Source organism: Xenopus laevis, chromosome 7S (assembly GCF_017654675.1).
Source record: "Xenopus laevis strain J_2021 chromosome 7S, Xenopus_laevis_v10.1, whole genome shotgun sequence".
Classification (NCBI taxonomy): Eukaryota; Metazoa; Chordata; class Amphibia; order Anura; family Pipidae; genus Xenopus; species Xenopus laevis.
This window is the reverse complement of record NC_054384.1, coordinates 22,118,618-22,143,781: the sequence shown is the minus strand read 5'-3', so window position 1 is coordinate 22,143,781 and position 25,164 is coordinate 22,118,618. Positions and strand designations below refer to the sequence as shown.

Below are 25,164 nucleotides of genomic sequence, written 5' to 3'. Positions count from 1 at the left end.
CACCCAGTGTAGGACTGGCCCACAGGGATACCAGGAAAAGTCCCAGTGGGCCCAGATGTCAGTGGGCCCTCATGCTGCTAAACATTTGGCCTATTTCATGGTCATTCTCATTTCCATGAGAAAAAGAGGCTAAATAGATGGAATAATGGATTATATTATGTAAAGAAAAGAGACTAGGAGAATAGAGGTAGAGTGAGGAAAAGGAAAAATAACAGTACTGAGAGTGGGCCCCTGGTCTAAGGTTTTTGGGTGGGCCCCTGGTGTTCCAGTCCGACACTGCCACCACCGACATCAAATTTATGAGCCTACAATTGAAGAGGGAGGAGGGACTGAGCAAGGGAACTATTACACAGAAGACCCTGTCACCTGGGCTCCCCTGCAGACTGCAGCCGACTTTTTGTTCAGCAGCTATCTGGTTGCTAAAGTCGAAATAGCTCTGCCAGCAGATTTCTGCAGTAAGTATTGAGTGGTAGTTAGGGGAACATTTTTTATTTTTCTTTTCCCAATATATTCAGTTATTTAGGAACCAAGGGACAAGCCCAAAAGCTGCTGCCCTAGAACCAGTCCCTCATCTGCCTATATATATATATATATATATATATATGTATAAATATGCAACTGGACAGAAACAGCAAACAAAACAATCTTGTGAAGTATTTGGAAATGTTATGTTTACTGACAGAGGTGCAGATTTATCCTGTTTTAAGTGGAAGTAGAAATCATTTTGTTATTTCTTACCTTGCTGGCCTGCATGCCGATTAACATATTAAATCATGATTCATGTTATTAATGACCTTGTTCATGTATGGCCTACAGACACAAGAAATAACATTTACACTTTATATGATTCCAAATATTTTATGAATCTGATTCTGTGCCACTGGGTTATAACAAGGTGGGGATCCTTTGTAAATTCTACATTCATTCATACAGAGTCTTAAGGCCAATTAATGGCGAACACTGACAGAACTGTAAATGATATCAAGAAAAATTTATGTTTTTTAAATAGTATTCCCTGTGTTATGGTCAGTCCTTGCCAGTTAACATTTCCAGAAACGTTTCCCTTCCATTACTATTTAACAATTCTTGGCCCTTATTTTTCTTAGCAGCAAAAAAATGAATGAATGAATGTCTGCTGTTCTGTCTCTGATTTATATATGATCACAGAAAAATATGTATTTTTAAGATACAATTTTATTTACAGCACTCTGTCCTCCTTTGCCTCTATAGGATTTTATTGTGATATAATTTCCTTCCTAATCTTTTGCTGGATGTTTTTTCAAGACAGTGCATTTGTTTGAATACAGAGGCTTAAAAAGCTCTTTCCGGACAGTACTGACATGGCAAGGTTTGTTCTTCCGATGGTATTGCTTGAGCTGATCACTGAAGCTCTTATGTAACATATTCACATATCCCTGTGGTTCACAGAGACCCTGGAAAATAACAAAAATGTTGGATTAGAGTTGTCAGCACATCTATAGTTAATTAATGGACTTCCTAATAGCTGTGGCAGGTGGTTAGAAGGTGCAGAAAAACAACAAATCACAATAAATATTGGTTTTAGTTGTTAGTCTTTTCACCCGGAGAAGCTCCCACTGTATTTACAGTGTTATCAAGTTACTGAGTAATATAATTAGTGCACCCTTGGGTGATAACAGGTATATATTTATCTGTGGCTACTTACATATGAAGTGCACAGCATGCATAGTGCTAACAAATGGCTGATTGCTGCCTTTGCACTTTGCACACTTTATCCTGCATTGTAAAAGAGCTGTAATAAATAACCTTTTATATCTCATCTTATGTACCTATGGAGACTAAGGGCTAAAAATGAAGCACAAATACATGCACAAGTTGAAATAGAAAGAAACCCCGAACTTCAGGAGCAGCAGGAACAAGGAGAAAAGAGAAATCATACCCCAGATGGGAAGAAAACATAAAGGAAGGAGCCAGGCAGTGGTGTAACTAGATGTTACTGGGCCCCACAGCAAACTAATTTTAGGGCCCCAACATATCCAGAGATTGTCCTGTTTTACCAATATATTCTGAAATTGTTGGGCCTCATGGGGTCCCCTATACCTCCTGGGCCCCCCTGTAGTTACGCCCCTGGAGCCATGCACAAGTGAGAAAGGGCAACATGAAGATTAGTGCCACGGTTGTACCTTAAATTTTCCATAGAATTCCTTGTATCCTCCCTTCAAAATATAGAGTTCTGGGTAGTGCAGGTGAGGATATCTATTTGCATTTCTGTCCAAATTTCTTAGTAAGCGGCACCTTTAATGACAAAGAAAGCATATGTTAAAAATTCAGAGGACATTCATTTTAAATACTTTATGCAACTGTACAATAGAGGAATAATGCAAATTGATTATATAGCTTTTATGCTAATGTAGATAAGTTGCTGTGCTGCTCTGCATTAGTATAGATGGAAGAGAACAGCAGAATATAAAGTAGTTGACTAGCAAGGCACATTGCCTGAAGTAATGAAGTGGATGAAAATGCTGGCAAGGTTAAGAGAGATGAAAGAGGTACAGGGAAATTGAGTGGGGACTCCCCATTTATTGTGACCCTGATAACAGCTGCAGGCGTGTAATAAAAGGTTAGCTAGATAGCATGTAACATGCAGACATAAGACCATTTGCCTTTTTGTTGCTTTTAATGCATTTCACTTTCACTTCTGCAGCTCTGGGTTTTATTTACCCTAGCAACCAGGCTATGGTTTAAAATAGAAGATTGGAAAGTGAATAGGAAAGGGACTGACTAGAAATATAATTGATTAAAATAATAATTTTTATGAAAATGTATCTAGTTTACACACAATTTTGGAGCTCTCTCTGAAGAAAATTCACAGTGAAAGATCAGGAGGGTCGTGCTTTTGGGATGAGTGTCATTCTTCAGAAAGGTGTCTGATATATGTTCTTCTTTGTATAAATTGTAGGCTCCCTGGGCACAGAAAGGAAATCAGGTTTTTGCAGAAGGTAATGAATGGCATGTACAGTACATACTGAATACCTATTTCTTTGTTTATATACAAATATTGTTGTGTGACTGGCAGTAGCTAGTATAAGGCAAAAGTTTAACTCCTTTGTCACTGCTGCATATAAATTTGTATAATGGAAATCTTCTGTCCTCCAGAACACTATGGGGCCAATGGTTGTATCTTTTTTGTTTCCCTGAATGAAACTTGAGTTTTTAAAGGGGAAAAACTTTTTTTAGAGGAAAAAAAAACTCAAGTTTTTCGAGATTTATTATGCTCCTAAAATGCTACAAATTCGAAATCCGAAAATACTCCAGCTTAAACTTGTTGAAATCATGTAGAAGTCAATGGCAGATGGTCCCTTTAAAAATGGGAACATGTTTTTTTTTACCTTCAGGATTCTCGATAGTTTTGGGCTGTTTGCACTAGTTTTTGTTCAATAATCCAACAAAGTTGTATGATTCGAGTGTCAAATCAAAAATGTTGCACGGTTTGAATTTTCGCACAATTTTATTGCGACTTCTTCTCGCACCAATTTTTTCAACAATAATTATTAGGTAAATTTAGGGGATTCGGGTTTGGGAGTTTGGTCGAACAAAGTGAGTTTTAGTAAATAGGCCTCTGTGTAAGAACTACCGCCGCTTACCCTGGTGGCCCAGTGGTGTGCCCTCTGGCATGGGGGGGGGCGTCCGCTGTGCCTTTGGCAGGGACGGCCGCCGCATGCGTCCTGTCCCTTCTGTGTCCAGTTCCCCTATAACACGCGTGCCAGCACGCTTCCTGGTTTATGCGCCAGCGTGATGACGTCACGCGCGATGGCACGAAATTCAAAAGTATAAAGGGGTAGGGATGCACCGAATCCAGGATTCGGTTCGGGTTTCGGCCTTTTTCAGCAGGATCCGGATTCGGACGAATCCTTCTGTGTGGCCGATCGAATCCTAATTTGCGTATGCAAATTAGGGGTGGAGAGGGAAATCGCGTGACTTTTTGTCAAAAAACAAGGAAGTAAAAAATGTTTTCCCCTTCCCACCCCTAATTTGCATATGCAAATTAGGATTCAGATTCAGTTCGGTATTCGGCCGAATCCTTCGTGAAGGATTCAGGGGTTCATCCGAATCCAAAATTGTGGATTCAGTGCATCCCTAATAAAAGGGGATTTCAGTGTATAAATGGTTGCCCGTTGTTAGGTTCTATTTAAAAAGTTCCTAGGTGCCTTGCTTAGTTTAATCCGATCTGTTATAACTGGTTTTGACCCTTGCTTTGCCTATGACTATTCTGATCCTCTCCAATCCTGACCTTTGCCTGCCTGATTACTCTGACTTCTCCAATTCTGATCCTGCCTGCTTGCGACTACTCTGACCTCTCCAATCTGACCTTTGCCTGTCCTCTGACTATTCTACGCTCTCCAATCCAGTTTCCGGCCTGTCTGACGATTCTCTGCTTGTGCTGGCCCGGCCTGCCTGTTCCTGGTGGTTCCTTTCAGTATCCTGGTGAGACGATCGTGCCTCTTTGCTTGTCCAGAACCGTTAGCTTAGCTCCTCTCACCCTCTCTCAAAGGAGCCGATCATCCGAGGGCTCCTCCTGAGGTGAAAGGTGGCGGTTAGAGGCAGAAGTGAGAGCCAAGACCAGGGAGCTTAGCTTGGGTTCTGGATATAGGGTGCCAAACATAATAATTAATTTGTATGTATTATATTTGTATTTAATCAGTTACTCTAAACCACAAAAAATTTGATGTTTATTAAGTGTAAAACCCACAAAAAATTCTAATACAAAACTTCATCCAAAAGCTGGGGAGGTCATGTAGAAGTCTATGAAAGCCGTCCTATGCAAACTGTAAAATATTTCTTTGCTTTGAGGTTTTAGGTTTTTTTTCTCATTTTTAATTGCATGAAAATTCTCATGAGGCTTTTGTATTGTTTATCATATTCTTCTTGCAGTTTTATTTGTTTGTGCTTTTTGTATTTGGATCTTTTAATAAATATTTTTTTGAAATATGGCTTCTCTTTTTATTTATATAGAAAACACTTGTATGAAACTATTTTGGATTCGGCCGAAATCCCGAATCCTTTGTGAAAGATTTGCCTGAATACCGAACTGAATTTGAATATGCAACTCAGGCATGGGAAGGGAAAAAGAGAAGCGAGTGCGTGGTTATACATTTTTATACCTCCTTGTTTTGTGATGAAAGGTCACGTGATTTTAAGGATTTGGATTCGGAAACGCACAAGGATTAAGATGAGTCTGTATCCTGCTATTAAAGGCTGAATCCTGGCCAAATACCGGACCAAATCCTGGATTCGGTTAATCCCCATATGAAACTTTACAGAAAACAGCATGTATGAAGCTAATTTGGATAGTGGCAATGCACAATTATTAACATAAATACATTTTGTAGTACAGGCATGGAATCCGTTATACAGAAACCTGTTTTCCAGAAAGTTCCAAATTACGGGAAGGCCATTTTAATTAAATAATTCCAGTTTTTAAAAATGATTTCCTTTTTCCCTGTAATAATAAAACAATACCTTGCACTTGATTCAAACAAATATACCATTAATCCTTAATGGAGGCAAAATAACCCTACTTAGTTTAATCAGCATATACATATTCTTTTTGTACACTTAAGTATGAAGATACCTGTGCACACATTTTATTGCCTTTTTTAGCTACTGCTCTACCCTTAATTTAGTCAGGGGTATGAAAAAATGCATGCACTATATAATGTAATATAACTACTTTAGTGATTATATACCTTAATGTGCCCTCCGTCATATTCATATGGATATCGACAATCCACAATATGATATTGCTGCACCACATCTTGATATCCACCTCTGAGAAGCCGGGCAAGCTGAAGGTAGGGCAGAAGAGGCAAAAGTTACATTCGAGTTATTCAAGGCTCAGACTGCATATTAGAATAAATATTTTTTTGAAAGCTGTAATCACAATTTATTAACTGAACTATTAGTGATTCATAACAGAGTTATCAAACAGAACTGGGAGTAAAGCACTGAGGTGGGTTCATTGCCTTGCAATGTAACAGAAAATAATTGGGGTTAGAAAAGAAGATATAAACATTTGGTTAGCAAATTGGAAGAACAAAAACCTATCACTGACAGGGTGAATCAGTCATTAATATATCCCAGAGTCTGGTTAGATTGTATGTGATAGTTAATGGATAGCCTCAAAGCTGCTGCTTCCTCCATACTGATATTGTTCATCTCTCATTCAAAAACAAGAGAACAGGAAGTACTTTCTGTTTGTATTTACGTGCCTTGTTTGTGACCACTAACCATTAAAGAGGTTGTTCACCTTTAAGACAACTTTTAGTATGATGTAGAGAGTGAGATTTTGAGACAATTTGCTTTCATTTTTTATTATTGAAGGTTTTTTTTTGTTATTTAGCTTTATATTCAGCAGCTCTTCAATTTGCATCTTAACCAATCTGGTTACTAGGGTCCAAATTACCCTAGCCACCATGCACTGATTTGAATAAGAGACTGGAATATGAATAGGAGAGGCCTGAATAGAAGGATCAGTAATAAAAAGTAACAATAACAATACATGTGTAGCCTTACAGAGCATTTGTTTTTAGAAGGGAGGCAGCAAAGCCCATTTTAAAGCTGCAAAGAATTAGAAGAAAAAGGGCAAATAACTATAAAACTATAAAAAAATAAATAATGAAAACAATTGAAAAGTTGCTTAGAATAAAAGCTACCTTAAAGGTGAACCAGCCCTTTAAGTTTTCACCCTATGAACCCATAAAGGGGTTCAGCTATAAATTAACTTTTAGGGGGTTATTTATCAAGGTCCGAATATCCGAACCTTGAATAATTTGTGGTTTTCGGAGGAAAAAAAACTACAAATTTTTCGTGATTTATTAAAGTCCGATGGTCTAAAAACTCCGAAATCCGAAACCCCGGCATCTAAAAGCTCCCGAGGTCCTGTATAAGTCAATGGGGAAGGTCCCAGTGTCTGCACTGATGTCCGTACCCTTAAACGATGAGTTCTTGGTTTCTGCGCAAAAAACTCTGAAAACTGCAATTTTTTCATAGATTTCGAAGGTTTTGGCGCAGAAACCACAAACAATTGGAGTTTTCGGGAAAGCTCCAAAGTTTGCCCGACCCTATTTTTTGGGGCTTTTTTCTTCATAAATAAGGTCTATTCGGGCAATAAGAGTTGCTCGGATTTCTAACTTAGAAATACTCAGATAAATTCGGACCTTGATAAATAACCACTTTAGTGTGACATAGCTTGTGATATACTGAGACCATTAGCAACTGGGCTCTTTGGGCTTTTTTTATTATATGTTTTGTTATGTATTATATGTATTTATTATGTATTTATATAGTATGGAGCTTTTTGTTCTGCGATTCTTCAGTTTGGAACCAAGTTTTAGCAACCTAACAACGGTGTGAAAAATGTTGGATTTGGACCATTATTAACATTTCTCTAAAACAATTAAATGAGTATATTCTAATGTGTTTTTCTAATAAAGCAAAAGGCAAGTGTTTCTGTTAGATATGAATTGTATTTGTTACATATCATAAGTAGGATGAACATAGATCTTTGTTTTACAACTGTATACTTTTTATGTACAGGGCCACAATTAGGGTCTACTGGCATTTAACTCAAGCACCAATGGGGGTGCAGTTAAAGGAGAGCAATTAGCAGGTTAAAGGACCAATCAGTGGAGAGCCTGTTCAGACCAAACAGTGATTGGGTTTGTAGCACATGGATCAAGTGGCAGGGGTGGTGTGTGCGAGCAAAGCAAGCATGGGCTGTTTGGTGGGTTGTGGAGTAGAACAAGCAGACAACAATACGTGGCTGACTGCATTTTTGTTTTGTTTTAAATAATCACCATTATGGTTAACAGGCACTGCAAAAAATGTATACGCTTAGATACATCCCCTTGGAAGGGATTGTGGTTGTAAATGAAGTCACTTATTCTGGGACAGTCTCATAATGTATGCCTGAAGAAGAGTTTTCCCCAAAGATTTTATGTTTTATACTCCATATATTCAATCAATGCATTAGGACCTACTTTCTTGTAAACTGCGTGCCTTTATCTAGACTAGATGTATACATAGACAAAAAGAACTGGAAGTCATAGTAAGCATCAGAAGAAGTATGTGAAGAGTAAAGTGTAACTGTTCTTCATGGGCCATTGGTCTACCTAAAAGCAAACCACAACACCACAGCATACATTAATATTTCTTAACAATTCTTTGCTTCTTACTCCTACTGGAAACTGTTAGTGGAGACTCTTTACAGTTTTAGCAATATAATGCCCCATACACAAAGAGAGGTCCATATAGAATTAATTTCCTGAGATGGCAGTGGAAGAACCTGAATCCTGAACAGGTAAAAAACTGTGGGATGAATTAGAACACTGACTGTAAGCCTGATAACCAATCATCAGTGTCCAACCTCACTAATGCTACCAATTGTAAATGGAATCAAATTCCAGAACCAAAATCTAGAAACAACATCTAGTGGAAAGCTTTTCCAGAAAATTAGAGGCTGATGCAGCTGCACAAAGTGTACCATGTTCGTATAAATATTCTTGATTTTAGATTGAGATGATAGAGAGGAAGGTGTTCACAGTTTTGCAGCAGGATAGTGTAGCAGGTGCTCTGCCCACAATAATGCCTCACTCAACCCAGTTTTTAAGGTCAGCGCCACTAAGTAGTATTGGTCAAGAGTAATAAACAGACCAGTTGATGCTTGTCTTTATGTGTATTACTTAAACCAATAACAATGTATGGAAAAGACAAGGACAACAGGAAACATACGGCGATTAGTATGGTAAGTACAGCTAGCATGGCCATTTTCCTTATTAATAGAATATGAATGACAAGGCAGCTTTTACTTACAGTGATGCAGCTAATATATTTAAGGTCTTGATGTTTCCCTTTTTCCAAAGGTAATAAATAAGTCTGTAAGGAGTTACAAAATAAAAACAAACATATATAAATATAGATAGAGATAATGAAATATAGGTAGAGAAAATTAACAAATCTCAGTCCATTCATCCCTCTATCTGTCTGTTTGTCTGCTCAGAAATAATATGTAACCCCCCCACACACAAACTGTTTGCACAGCCGCTGGAAGACTTGCACTTAAAAACAGGTCAAACCTGATTAGGTTTAATTGGAAAACACATTGCCAGTCATTTGGCCTTACTCCCATCTCCTCAGGGCCAGATTTTAAAATAACACACCCTAGGCTGCTTGCACCCCCAATTGAACACTAACCCCCATCACCCTGGCAAAGCACACCCAACTCTACTGCAACCCCCCTCCTTGCACTTGCAACCCCCCTGTGTGGGCTTACACCGGGCCCGGACTGGCAATCTGTGGGTTCTGGCAAATGCCAGAGGGGCTGCTATAAGGTCCCATAAAAAGTCAGTATTTAGTGGGCTGGTGGGAGATGTTTGGGCCTCTATGTGGACTGATTGGGCCTCTCTGTACCTGAAATGCCAGGGCCTATTTTAATTCTCAGTCCAGACCTGGCTTACACCTCTTACTTTCTTCTGCTGCAGTTTGCACAATTGCTGAGGACTGGGCCTCAGTTCAGATGCGGCCAGCCCCTAGCAGTTTGCCACCCTAGGGTCCAGGCCTTTGTGGCCTGCCCACAAAAATCAGGGCCTGCATCTTCTTTCAAACCATCTTTCATTTTCATTATTCCTTATTTCATATGCATTCTCGCCTCTCCCCTTTCACCCCTCTCCCTTTTCACCCATCAGTAACTATTGGAAGGATAAATGATAGTAGATATTCATTTTGCTTGGGAAGAAGACTCACCTTCTGATATTTATCAGAATATCTGCAATACCCTAAGCACCACTATGCCCTTCCCTCTAAGCACGAAAACCTTGTAGATGCACACTGCATTTGTGCACTGCAACTCTACATTCCATCTGGCTGTGTCAAACAGAGCCTTATGAACTGTTGTAAACATGCAGGTTCTGCTCCTGATATTCTAAATAAAGCTGGCAATACACGGAGAGATACCTTGAGGTGGGCACTATCGGGCTGATCCGATCGTGGGCCCTAACGAATGGGAACGGGCGGATGGGACTAAAAATCCCGTCGGATCGAGGGACCGCATCAACAAACAGATGCGGCCGCAATCCGACAGGATTTTTAGTCCCATCTGATCGAAATCTCGATCGGGGAAGCCCCTCAGGGGGCCCGATACACGGGCCAATAAGCTGCGACTCGGTCTGTTGGCAGCTTTTATCGGCCCGTGTATGGCCAACTTAAGACAAGGCTGCTATTATAAGGTGAGTCTTGGCAACAGTCATGTTTCATTCTGAACCATTTGTTTCATTCATACTAAGCATGTACTCAACCTAATATTCTTGAATTGGTTAACGTACTTTAGAAAAGTCTCCAATAAGATGATCATCTTCAATTTCTGCAGTATGAAACTGAGGGCTAATGCCATTGACCTAAATTAAGCAGAATTAAACATCATGTCACATTATTCACATGTATGACAACAATAAAGAACAAGTTTTTTTTTGTCACTGTTGCAAGACAATGGCATCAATTTCACTTTCCTCCCAGTTGGTTTAAAAAGCAGAAATCTGACAGTTAAAGAGTTAACTCACAGGTGTTACTATATATTTATTTATAAATGCGATTATGAAAACAATGACACAATGAGATTATGAGAACACTCCAAAAAGAAATATGGAGCTTGCAATATCGCAAAAGAAAGGAGTTTGGCCCCATTTGTTGGTGATCTTTTTTTGAATTCATTATTTTAAAAAATGGGTTTAGTTGAAAGTTCGTTGTCACAACACCAGTGAGACACAAATTGACTGTGACATTAATTTGATACATTAATTTGATGGTGTATCATGACCCTGGAAAACCCAAGGACACAGTCACAATGGAGTGCATTCTTCCTTAAACTGTTTGCATGAATCCTTGTCACAAATACACTTGCTTAGACCTGTTGCCTCAGGAACATGCTGTACTATGATCAGCTTTAACTCTGGATCTCTTCCCCACTTAGTTGAACTGTAATGCATTAGGCAGGTAGATTACCTATTAAGTAGGTATGAACATACGTAAATGCTGAAATCCTTCTCTACTTACAAAAGGTCTCTTGTTTTCTGATCCTTTCTTCCCTTGTTTTTTGTCGTTAGCCTGCTTGGCTAATTGCTTCACTTTTGCTTTCTCAGACTGTTGCCTGGGTTGTTCATTAATGTGTTCCACGCTATCAAACAGGTCTGAGAGCTTCATCCGAGATTTCTGCTTGGGATTGAAAAAGAAATAAAAATGGTAGAATAACAATTCTTATGTAACTACTAAAGCATCATAGCCTATGAAATTAAATTGTTCAATTTAATATACTGTATCCTAGGTTAAAAACAATAACTATTGGTACAGGTATGCAACCTTTTATCCAGAATGCTCAGGACCTGGGGGTTTCCCAATAAGGGGTCTTTCTGTAATTTGGAGCTCTGATATTTAAAAAATAATTTAAACATTAATGGGGTTATTTATTAAGCTCTGAATTTTTCTAGTCGGACTTTAAGTGTTAGTTCACACAAGGAGATTCGGGGAGATTTTGTCGCCTGGCTAATCACCTCGTCTTCTGGGCGACAATCTCCCCGAACTGCCTCCTCGTGTCTTCCCATCTGCTGTAATGAAAAGTCGCCTGCGCTAAAGCACACGGGGCGCTGCGTTTTCAGAAGTCGCCTGAAGTTGCCACGCGAGGAAACTTTGGAAAACGCCGCACTGCGTGTGCTTTAGCGCAGGTGACTTTTCATTATAGCGGATGCAGGACCGCCATCAGAAATCACAGGGCCCCATACGCAAAAATTTCCTGGGCCCCCCTGGGCTGCGCCCACCGCAAGCCCCACCTACAGGTCCACCCTCCCCACCCCACAGGTCCGCCCCTTCCACACAGTAAAAAAACAAAAAAAATATTGGTGGCTAGGGTTCCCACATGTTGAAAATAAATAAAAAGATATTGGTGGTCAGGGCCCCCATAAAAAAAATTGTGGCCAGGGCCCCCCCATTAAAAAAGATTGGTGGCCAGGGCCCCCCAACCCACATTATAAGAAAATTGGGGCCAGGGCCCCTTAAACGTCCATGCCTTCCCAAAGTCAGCAGCTGGCTAATCAAGTAAGTTTGACGTGGCTGGGCCCCCCTTACCCTCGGGGCCCCTCTACAACTCTCCCCCCCTGATGGCTGCCCTGAGCGGATGGGAAGACATGAGGAGGCAGTTCGGGGGGAGATTGTCGCCCAAAAGTCGCCTCGTGTGAGCTAACCCTTAATGGGGAAAATACAATTTTTTTATGAGAAAAAAAAAACTTTATCTTTTTCGGGATTTAAAGGAAAACTATACTCCCAAAATGAATACTTAAGCAACAGATAGTTTACATCATATTAAGTGGCATATTAAAGAATCTTACCAAACTGGTATATATATTTAAGTAAATATTGCCCTTTTACATCTCTTGCCTTGAGCCACCATTTTGTGATGGTCTGTGTGCTGCCTCAGAGATCACCTGACCAGAAATACTACAACTCTAACTGTAACAGGAAGAAGTGTGGAAGCAAAAGACACAACTCTGTCTGTTAATTGTCTCATGTGACCTAACAAGTATGATTTGTTGGTATGTTTGTGTGCACAGTGAATTGTATGATCGTATGACAATTTTCTATTTACGATTACTCAATGGCACATACTGTACTATTAGAAAAGTATATTATTAAGAAAATGGTTTATTTACATGAAACAGGGTTTTTCATATGAGCTGTTTTATGCAATATCTTTTTATAGAGACCTACATTGTTTGGGGGGTATAGTTTTCCTTTAATAAAGTTTGATGCAACTCAGACCTGCCGAAAACATGTGAAAATGTCAATGGCAGATGTCCTGTTAACAATTGAAAGATTTTCTGAGTTGCACTGGGTTTCTGAAAAAAATCATAGCTTTTAGGTGATTTTATGAAAAAATTGTAGCTTTCGGGCGCAAAATCCAAAAAAATCATATCATTTGGATTTTGAACGATTTTATCTGGATTTTTTCCACACAAGAAAAATTTGTGAAATTGTATTGATAAATAGAGGGGAAAAGTCAGTGCGTATTTGGTCGGAGTAGTTTTCAGAAAACAATGAGAGCTTTTCGGATTTTGATAAATAACCCCCTAAATAAACCCAGTAGGATTGTTTTGTATACATTAGATGGGATCAAGTACAAGGCACCATTTTATTATTACAGAGGGAAATCATTTTTAAAAATTTTAATTATTTGATTAAAATTGAGTCTATGGGAAAAACCCTTCTGGATAATGGATCCCATAGCTGTATCTTAATACTAATACCCTAACTACTCCTTTGTTTCCTTCTCTGTATAAGTAAGGAGGAGGGTCAGGTGGTGAGTAGCATATGGCATTCCTTGGCATGTGTCAGGACTGCCAGAAGCACCCGACGGCGGTGCTCACCTTCCCGGCGGTAGCAATGAAAATCCAAGATGGCAGCGCCCATGTTGAACACATGGGTGCAGCGTCGCTGCATGATGATGACATCACTGGTGCAGGAATTTTGTCGTAAAAGGGCGCCCTGGACACTGAAACACTGCCCAATTATAGGTTTCTTGTGCTATAGAACCTGGGTGTGTTTTGCTATTGCTATCCTGATCCTGGTTCCTGCCTGAAACCTCTGACTTTGAACCTGATCTGCTTGCCTCCTGAAACTTTGCCTGGACTTTGACTATTCTCTTGTTTAACCCCTCGGATACCACGATCTTGGACTCTTGTTCCTGGCTTCCATCTTGGTCCGGACTACTCCCTTTGGGAGCCGCTAGGCCCCCTGACAGCATGCCCCTAGTATGTGTCACCAGAACATGTTAGTCAGGCAAGACAACAGGATGCCTTTTGCCCACCATCTGCCCTAAGTGCTTCTGTGCTTGCACCTTGTAAATTACCTCTTATATATCATTGGCATAAATTCAACAGCAGGAAGATTACCACACATCAGCTATTTCCATTATAAATACTTTACCTTTTGTATTCCAGGGTGTGAAGCATTTTCCTCGTGTTCTCTCATTTGTTCTCTTCTTGTCGATTGTTTCTTTAACCCAAAAAAATGCATTAGAATATACTTTTTTTTTATTTTGAAAAGCCCCCAAACAGGTATGAATTGCCTCCGTGCATTAACTGTCAGGCTCTGCTGGGATTCGAGCCAGGGACCTTTGGATTCTGGCTTAATGCCTTATCCATTGAGCCAGATGAGCAGCCTGTAGGGTTGCTCACACTATATGTTTCCTGGCCTCTGCCGCCCCAGCAGTAGCCTGATTAGTTGCAGTCAGCCAATCAGGGCTGACTCTGCCCTTCAAACACTCCTTGCCGGAGACACATACAGCTCCTGCCTCAAGGTCTCATCCTTCCCTCATGAGTTTCCACAGCACCCCTTACATATTTCCATAGTTTTTTCTGCAATTGCATAGTACAATTAGCATTGCAGTTGTTGGACACACATCCTATGACTGTTGCAGTTCAATAACAGCAAGGTATCCTTTATATTATCAATAAAATATAACAATTTAGGGGCACTCACCGGCCGGATCCTCACTCCATAGGATGAGTCACTGGAGAAATAAAGAGAATTATGCCATGGTAAAGACCTTTTTCTGTATTGATTTATTAGTGTTTATATATAAATAGCACTCATTATTGAAAAATTTTTGGGAATGATTCATGACTTTGACCCATAGGGGATCTTGAACTGAGACTAAACACCAGGACCTCTTTTAGGGGCAGGCAGCGCCAGGCCAACCCAGCCAGGCACCCTAGGCAACCTGGCCGGCCACGGTGCCGGCTGAGTGCTTGCTCTCTACATTCGCAGAAGCGCAATTATGGAAAAATATCCACGGCAGTCGGGGAGAGACAGGCCCGTACAATGGGGTAGGCAACAGAGCAGGTACGTGCCTGGCGCCCCCCAGCTTTGCGCCCTAGGCACGTGCCTACTCTGCCTACCCCTAGTTCTGGCCCTGGGGGTAGGAAAAAAGGCAATTTTATTGGAATTAAAGCTTTTGCTAAAAAATACCATTTTACAGGAGGTCTTCCGGAGAGCTTTTGCATTTCACACATCCATTATTACTAGTATTAAAGGAAAACTAAACCTTAAACTTGAATATGGCTAGAAATCCAATATTTTACATACTAAACTTATTGCCTTAGCCTCGAGTTGTACTTTGTCAGGTAAAACAAATCCCTGCTCTTTAAAACATAGAGTATGGCATGAAACAATTATCCTACCATGGGATAATTATATTTATTTGCAATATTAATGACAAAAGGACTGCTTTCACAAATCAATATATTACCTTGATTTAATGATGTTTTTATCTGGCCTTGGTGTGGATAAATTAAGAAGACCTTCAAATGTATAAAACAAACAATTTTTATAGATAATCATGCAGGAGGTGGTAGCGATACACATCATCAATGACTTGTTTTTGGAAATTGTTAGCATGGATGTATTCTACAAAAAGACATTCACAAGAACCATATAATTCACAATAACATATATGAATAACTAAATGATTCTCCAAATGGTTGTCTCTCAGTGATCATCAGCAAGTTAAAGGTTTTTTTCTAACAAACAGTTATCAGATATGTTTGGCATTTATTAAAGAGGAAGCAAAGGTGAATGTGCAACAGGCAAGAAAGCAGGAGAAGTTGGCAAACCCAGAAGATGGTGATGCAAAATGCAACAGAGACGAATCTTATCTCTAATAAAGAAATAGAAAATGAAAATTAGAAACATGGATGGGACTATAATAAACCTCCATTGTAGCAAAGTAGCACTAGGTTTCTATTTTTTTTTCTTTTCATAGGCAAATATGGTCTCAGTAAAAAGGGTGGTTTACCTTTAAGTAAACTTTTAGTATGTTATAGAATGGCCAACTCTAAGAAACTTTTGAATTGACGATAATTTTTTATTTTCTATAGTTTTTAAATTATTTGTATTTTGGACCAGAGCAACTAGATTACTGAAATTGCAACCTTGAGCTGCTGAATAAAAAACTTAATAAAAAAACACAAACAATAAGAAATGAAAACCAATTGCAAATTCTCTCAGAAATATCACTTTCTACATCATACTAAAATTCATTTAAATGTGAACAACCCCTTTAAACCTGATTTAGAATAAGGAGTGTTTGTTCTGACCTGTAAAACATTTTGTTTCCATGGAGGCTTGACTCTGGTTGGTTGGCTCGGTGGGGCTTGGACTCTCAGAATCAGGAGACAGCTTCAGCCTGCATCTTGGATTGATTCTGAAGAGCACATAATGAATCATTTATAAACATCTCTTGGCTGGGAGATACAAATGTGGTTGTCATGGTGGTTACTGACTTCTATTGTTAGGATAATCAATTCTTATTAAATTTATATCGCAAATCTGAGACTTTTTGTTATTATAATATTATTAAATAATATATGTTCTTATTTGTTTCTGACCAAATTTCCCAGCCCCCTTCCCAGCAGTGCTGATCCCCACGGAATTTCTGCTACTGGGGCCACATTACCAACATTGTGTTAGATTAATACCCTGGAATGATTGTATTGATTATTATTACATTAAGGGGGTTATTTATCAAAATCCAAATTTATCTCAATATTTTCTCCTACAAACTCCAATCAAATCTGCTTGGGTTTTTAACGCTTATTTATTATTACATTTTCGTGAAAATTTGCTCTGCAGGAAAAAAAAATCAGATTTTCATGATTTTCAAGTTTTTTTTCCGGAATTTTCACCCAAAAACTCAGAAAACGTCAGGGCATTGCACGAAACCCAGCGCACATCAAAAAATAATTGGGACTTCTCTCATTGACTTATATGCAACCTCGACAGGTCTGAGATGCCAAATTTTCCGATTCAGACTTTTAATAAATTCCGAAAAATTCATGATTTTTTTAAAAGTCTGATTTTATAAAAAAAAATCACACATTTTTTGTGATTTTTGCATTCAGAGTTTAGTAAATAACCCCCTTAGGGTTTGCTTCATATAAAACATTTAATTCACAATAGATCTCATTTAAAGGACCATTTAAAGGCAATTTGGCCGCATTTACACACTGGCGAATAGTCGAATTGGCGAATATTCGCCAGGCGAATAGGCGCACAATCGAATATTCGCTCAAAGGATTTTCATTCGATCGAATGCCTTTTTATTCGATCAAAAACAGGAAAACAAGCCTATGGGACTTTCCCATAGGCTTTTAAAGCAATTCGGTAGGTTTTAGGTGGCAAAGTATTTTTAAAAGAGACAGTACTTCGACTATCGAATGGGCGAATAGTCGCAGCGTTTTTGCGCTCAATCCAGTACTTCAACTATTGATTGGCGAATAGTCGCAGCATTTTTGCGCTCGATCTATTCGAATCATTCTACTCAGGCGAATTTACGCCAATTCGATAGTCGAGGAGCAGAAAAAACGACTCGAAATTCAAGCTTTTTTCCATCTATTCATTCACCCGAGCTTGGTGAATGGTCCCCTTAATTTTCATTCAGAACAGTAACTGATAATAATCAGGCTCAGCTTTTCCTTAAAAAGAAACAGTAGTCTCCAATCAAACAGATCTTTGTTACAAAAGAACAGGAATCATTTTCCATCTTCTCTATATATTACTGTATATAACAAAACAATGCATATATGGTAAATCAAAACTTTTCCAAATTACTATTAAGGGTCATTTACAACCCAGTGTGATGTACATGTGCAAATTAGAAAGCAAATTGCAATGTTTTTTTTACCATTGACGCATTAAAGATGGCAGTACCTCCAGGGTTTGCAATAGGTGCACCAGCACACTGGATGCACTGCCAACTATGGGGCAAATTTACTAAAGGGGGCAAAGTGAAAATTCGCCAGCGTGACGTCATTTCGGTACTTCGCCGATTTACTCGTGGTCGCTGGAATAACTTCGCTAGCGAAGGAGATAGACTCTAGCAGTATATCGCTCCCTAACGCCTGGCGAAGTTGCACTCTGGCGAATGGACGTAACTAAGCAAATTTACTAAGATGCAGATTTTACTGAACTTTACCTCTTGTGCCAGACTTGCCTTCGCCACCTCAGACCAGGCGAAGTGCAATAGAGTAGATAGGACTTTCTTAAAATTTAGTTGAAAAATTTTCTAAGTCCCAAAAAACGCTGGCGTCTTTTTCTTTTTTCAGGTTGACAGGCTGCAAAAGAGCGTAAACTGGCTTCCCCCCTACATTTCCTAACATATGGCACATAAACTATACACTGGGCACATGTGTAGGGCAATATAACAACTCTATTTTCTTTTATTAAGGTTCCCTGGACTTGTGTAATGTAATGTATTTGCTGCAACATATACGTCCATTCAACTTTAACTTCCCGCTGTATGAAAATTATGCTGGCGCAACTTCACTTTGCTTGGCGCAGTAACGCTAGCGCAACTTCGCCAGCGTTCGGCGCCCTGGACACAACTTCGGATTTTAGTGAATTAGCGTTATCCTTGCGAATCTACTCCTGGCGAAGTGTTGCGCTGTGAGCAAAGCCGTCGCTGGAGAATTTGCCCCTATATATGAAAGTGCAAGGCGCATATTTGTTTGGGAGTGCTTTTAATGAATAGCATCAGTACATTTTTAGCAGCACCGCTGTTGTGTGTATAAGTTCAATTTATTTAAAATTCTTTCTATAAATGCATGTTATTAATAATAATAATCTCAGTACAACAGTTAGATATTGGTAGGATACTGATATATGTCATGTCATGAAATAAAATATATATACACATTGGATTGAAAGTATTTAATTGAATTACTGGTTATCAAATTGTGTAGATTCTGCACTGGGGATTAAGTGGTGGGTGGTAAGTGTTTATTCACTCTGCACTTTTGTATGACTTTCTCCATAGCAATCTGGTTGCTGTGCGTGTTGTGGATAATGCTGCAGGCTTTCAGTTCCCTGTTGTGTATCATGGCCTCTATAGTAACAAGCTTTCTCTGGTGCTCATCACTGGTCCTCCGAAAAGACCCACTAGTACAACAACTATGGAATTCTATATTCTTTTATACATATATAATGCATTTGTAAATGAAAGTAAAGGTCTTGGACTGGGTCAGGAACTTGGGCTTTCCAGATAAGGGGACTTTCCGTAATTTGGATTTATTTATGTCTACTAAAAAAAAATAATTTAAACGTTTAACAAACCCAGTTGAGTTGTTGAAGGATTAATTTTATCTAAGTTGGGAACAATTAAAAGGTACTGTCTTCTTAATACAAGGGAAAAAAGGAATTCGTTTTTTAAAAATTTTAATTATTTGATTAAAATTGAGTTTATGGGAAATGGCCTTCCCATAATTTTGGAGATTTCTGGATAACAGATTCCATACCTGTATCCCTTTTGTTTATATTGCAGCCTTCTGACTTTAAAACCAGGCGTGCTAGGATGCTTATTTCCCTTAAAGGGATCCTGTCATGGGAAAAAAATTTTTTTTCAAAATGAATCAGTTAATAGTGCTGCTGCAGCAGAATTCTGCACTGAAATCCATTTCTCAAAAGAGCAAACAGATTTTTTTATATTCTATTTTGAAATCTGACATGGGGCTAGACATTTTGTCAATTTCCCAGCTGCCCCTGGTCATGTGACTTGTGCCTGCACTTTAGGAGAGAAATGCTTTCTGGCAGGCTGCTGTTTTTCCTTCTCAATGTAACTGAATGTGTCTCAGTGGGACCTGGGTTTTTACTATTGAGTGTTGTTCTTAGATCTACCAGGCAGCTGTTATCTTGTGTTAGGAGCTGTTATCTGGTTACCTTCCCATTGTTCTTTTGTTTGGCTGCTGGGTGAGAAAAGGGAGGGGGTGATATCACTCCAACTTGCAGTACAGCAGTAAAGAGTGATTGAAGTTTATCAGAGCATAAGTCACATGACTTGGGGCAGCTGGGAAATTGACAATATGTCTAGCCCCATGTCAGATTTCAAAATTGAACATAAAAAAATCTGTTTGCTCTTTTGAGAAATGGATTTCAGCACATAATTCTGCTGGAGCAGCACTATTAACTGATTCATTTTGAAAACATTTTTTTTCCCCATGACAGTATCCCTTTAAATTAAACAAACAAGCAAACAACAAGCAAACACGACAATTCCAATGAAATGATACTCCATAAGTTCGATGAAAATGCCCAAACTATTATTATTTCAGAATATTTAAAAGCTACAACCTTTCGTTTCTGACAGTAGCATCATCCATTACATTTATTTGGATGATCAGTACTGTGGATAATATCATATAATACACAAGAGCCATGAATATCTTGTAAATTATATCCTTATAAACGGTGAGTACTGATGTCATCAGTTATAAACTCTGAGTACTGATGTCACTTCTGTCGCATGACTCACTGAAACTTGTGTATTATAATAAATAAAGTACCCCTGTTGCAAAATATATATATATATATATATATATATATATATATATATATATATATATATATATATATATATATATATAAATCACATTATAATTCAAGTTTCTTATGGTTAAAAGAGGAGAATGGGTTACCTGTGCTCACAGTTCAGAAGTCCCATGCTACCAGACAAAGAGGTGACCGGTGACAGCCCAAGGTCTGGGGAAAATGTCAGCACTTCGTCCAGGCTGCTATCCAAGTTCTCATTTCTCCAGCTGATGTATTCGGGGTCACCCTCATTAGCTAAATCTGGGGCTCCCACAGAACACGACATGCTGCTGCCAGAGCTGCTTATTGTCAATGGCTAAATTGTATGCACCATTATAACTAGAGGTGCCTGTATTTAGAGCTGCACCTGTCTACAGGTTTTGATTTACTCCAATTTGAAAGTCCCTCTCTGACAGCTCCAAGTCCCTGCCCATGGTGACAGTAGCTACAACAAGCAGTGCAGGGAACAGCTGATTAGCAGCAAGGCTGGATACCAGGTCGCTTGCTGAAGCTCCCAGCCTTGCTGAGCCTGTTTGGGGGGAGGGGATTAAGGAGACTATAACGGTACTGTGGCATCATGGAATCAATAGCGTCCCTGTTCCTGCGAGGATGTTTTTAAACAAAAGGGAGCCCCGGGACAGTGTTACTATAGTAAATTACAGATTTTCTATATTGGGGACAACACACAAGCAGCCCTCCAGCTGTTATGAACTGCAACTCACGGCATCTCTTAACTGCCCACAACAACACAAATCAGAATACTCAGCAGGGCAGGTACCTAAAAGGAAACTATACTCTATACATAGCACACATTTATGTGCTATAAAGGGTTATTCAACTACAAATTAACTTTTAGTATTTAATTATCTTTATTTTTTCATTATTTGCGGTATTTGAATTTATTTAACTTTTTGCTCAGCAGCTCTCCGGTTTGGAATTTTGGCAGCTATCTGGTTGTTAGGGCCCCATTTAACCTGGCAACCAGGCAGTGTTTTGAAAGAGAGACAAACATTTGAATAGGAGGAGGGCCTAAATAGAAAGAGAAATAGTAAAATCAACAATAATAATAAAATAGCCTCACAGAACAATGGTTTTTGGCTGCTGGGGTCAGTGACCCCCATCTGAATGCTTAAAAAAAGTCAGAAGAAGAAGGCAAATAATTAAAAAAGACTATAAAAAAAAAGACCAATTGAAAAGTGGCTAACAATGGTCATTCTATAACATACTAAAAGTTATTTAAAAGAAATATAAGCATGTCTTATATGTATTTTGTTTTGATGCAAATATTTGTGATATATACATAATGTACCCCAGTGCAAATAAATCCATTTTACACATTTAAACAAGCATATGTATTTTTTTTCCCCTTAATTTGCTTTTTTGTCCCTTTCCGTGTTTGTAACACTTCACTAGGTTTGTGAGAGGGGTTTGATGTGACATGTTCTCCTTACTTATCTGTGGAACTTTAAATAGATAAATCGATAGACAGATATACAGACTAAAAAAATAAATAAATAGGTATAATAGATAGATGATAGACAGACTGACAGATGATAGATAGATAGGTAGATAGATAGATAGATAGATAGATAGATAGATAGATAGATAGATAGATAGATAGATAGATAGATAGATTATATGGATGATAGATGGATAGACAGACATGATATAGACAGACAGATGATAGTGATAGATAGATAGATAGATAGATAGATAGATAGATAGATAGATAGATAGATAGATAGATAGATAGATAGATAGATAGATAGATAGATAGATAATAGGTAGACAGACAGATAGATGATATGGATAATAGATGGATAGACAGACATGATATAGACAGACAGACAGATGATAGACATAGATAGATAGATAGATAGATAGATAGATAGATAGATAGATAGATAGATAGATAGATAGATAGATAGATAGATAGATGTCCCAAGCTTCTGGATGTTGATAAACTCCCATATATAAACTGAAACTGTGAAACATTGTGTTCCAATCACTGACATTAATAAGATGATTTTTAATTCTTATCATTAATGCTGGTAAGTTATAAGAACAAAGTTAATACATGTAAATGAAAACACAAAAAACAATAAAGTTGTTTGGATTTTTAAGACATCCCCGAGCCAACAGTCCCAGTGCCCCCCATCCTGCTTGTTTCATCCCTGATATTTGTATACAATGTCATTAGGCCCTTTGTACTTGTGTGGGACTGGGGTATCCAGGGCTACAACCCTCACTGTGACATCAAGCAGCGCTACCTCTGGGGACATCTGCCTCCTGTCTCTTAAAGGGGTGGTTCACTTTAAGTTAACTTTTAGTATGTTATAGAATGGCCAATGCAAAGCAGCATTTCAATTGCTTTTCATTATTTATGTTTTATATAGTTTTTTTTTTTAACTATTTTCCTTCGTCTTCTTACTCTGCTTTCAAATTGGGGTCACTAACTCCATTTTAAAAAACAAATGCTCTGTAAGGCTACAAATGTATTGTTTGTGCTACTTTTTATTACTCATCTGTCTGTTCAGGCCTCTGCTATTCATATAATGCATATAGTATTGCAGAATCTGCTCACATTTATGGGTGGTGCTCAATCTGGGAACCTTAATGCAATCCTTGGTATGAGTAATCCATATACTTATAGAAAATCAGATGGCACACACAGAAGCATTCGTGCTAAATGGTTGAAGTTTTATTGAGATCCCCACTCTCCTATTCATATTCCAGTCTCTTATTCTAATCAACAAATGGTTGCTAGGGTGATTTGTACCCTAGCAACCAGACTGTTCACATAGGGCTGCCACCTGTTCGGCTTTGACCCGAACAGTTCAGTTTTTCTAAGGCCTGTTCGGGTCTCAACTTTCTGTTTGGTTTTCAGTCTTATGAAACCCGAACAAAAATCTGTCAATATATGAATTAAATACCAAGATACTCACCTTAACATGGCTTAGTTATTATTAAGTGCAGTTAATTTATTATTATTACAGAAACAGAAATAAGCAAATCAATCAAAAATAAGAAAGTTTTTTCTAAATGAGCATTGCTGTATTTCAAAGCATTCTGGATAACTGATTTCTGTATAACAAATCCCATATCTGTAGTTAAAGGATTGGTCTTACTCATGGGGCAGAATAGATAGAGGTAGGATTTCACAGCCGTGTGGGTTTCCACTGAACATCTCAGTTTGTCAAAGGGCTGTCAAAACGGTCCCATTTAAAACAATGTGAAAAACTGGACAGAAATGCAGCCAGTTGCATATAAGTGATGCAATCACCCTGACCCAGCATCATAACTCCACGACATAATCTCTGATGTCATCATGCCCACCCAAACATCACTGCCCTGCCCCCTTTGTTCGGGTTTAGCCACTGGCAAAGGTGGCAACCCTATGCTGACAATACAAACTGGAGAGCTGCTGAATAAAAATTGAAATAACACAAAAAGCACAAATAATAAAAAAATAAAAACCAATTGCAAATTGTCTCTGAGGGGCAGATTTACTAAGGGTCGAATATCGAGGGTTAATTAACCCTCGATATTCGACTAGGAACTAAAATCGTTCGACTTCGAATATCGAAGACGAACGATTTAGCGCAAATCCTGCGATCGAACGATCGAAGGATTATTCGTTCGATCAAAAAATCACAGGCAAGCCTATGGGGACCTTCCCCATAGGCTAACATTGACTTCGGTAGCTTTTAGCTGCCGAAATAGGGGGTCGAAGTTTTTCTTAAAGAGACATTACTTCGATTATCGAATAGTCGAACGATTTTTAGTTCGAATCGTTCGATTCGTAGTCGAAGTCGAAGGTCGAACTAGCCCATTCGATGGTTGAAGTAGCCCAAAAAACACTTCGAAATTTGAAGTTTTTTTAATTCGAATCCTTCACTCGAGCTTTGTAAATGTGCCCCTGAATGTCACGCTCTACAATATACTAAAACAACCCATTGCACATATGCAACTAAATCTTTTCCTATAGAGCGCCCGTGTGTTGGGAAAGTAAAGACATATACGGTTTCTACGTACGAGAAACCCATACCTCCCAACTGTCCTGTTTTGAGCGGGACAGTCCCGCTTTTGATAGATCAACCCGCTGTCACAGATTTGTACTGATAAGGGTAGGACTACATGGACGTTTTCAGTGCGATCCGACACGCTGCGACAAAAAGCCATTTTGAAGCTGGTGTTTTGATCGCGCCTTAAACGTCCATATAGTCCTACCCTAAATCCCGAAGTTTCTCTTTGATCTGCTGCACTGAACAGCCAGAAGAATAAAAGCACACGCATCCGAAATCCAACGAGAAGGACACAGTGAGATTGATCCAGCAAACAAATTCCACTCACGTGGTCACGTGGACTACAAAGCATCTGAAATAGGGAAGGCGCATTCAACGCATAGCTAGATCATAAATGCAGGGTAATCTCACACACAGCATGCCAGTTAAAAGTCTATATTTATTGAATATTCTTTAAAACATCAAGTATTGCAAAAAGTGGATGAGCTGGGCAAGGGAGTGCATGGCTCTATGCGTTTCTTGACTACATGGGTCACTTCAACAGCCAGAAACAGATACAAAGTTTCTAACTTAATTGGGTCATGGCAGACAGCCCAGAGTAGATACTTAACATACTTTTGTAACAGTTTGATAAGATAAGAATGAAGACTAGCAGCTAAAGGGTAGGACTACATGGACGTTTTCGGTGCGATCCGACACG

The 25,164-nt window shown here is 38.9% G+C and overlaps 1 protein-coding gene across 3 annotated transcripts; it reads right to left on the bottom strand.

The window, feature by feature from the left end:
* Positions 1–842: 842 nt before the first annotated feature.
* On the bottom strand, positions 843–21,553 carry XB5832479.S (provisional ortholog of cell division cycle 25C S homeolog). Of its 3 annotated transcripts, none has more exons than XM_018226980.2 (12): positions 20,547–21,552; positions 16,176–16,282; positions 15,329–15,380; positions 14,560–14,590; positions 14,005–14,073; positions 11,086–11,244; positions 10,359–10,430; positions 8,851–8,913; positions 5,727–5,825; positions 2,819–2,943; positions 2,163–2,274; positions 843–1,433 (listed from the first exon to the last, which is right to left on the bottom strand). In XM_018226980.2, exons 1-12 carry the CDS (start codon positions 20,723–20,725, stop codon positions 1,257–1,259), a joined length of 1,245 nt encoding a protein of 414 aa, XP_018082469.1. In that variant the 5' UTR covers positions 20,726–21,552; the 3' UTR covers positions 843–1,256.
* Between the last annotated feature and the right edge of the window lie 3,611 nt (positions 21,554–25,164).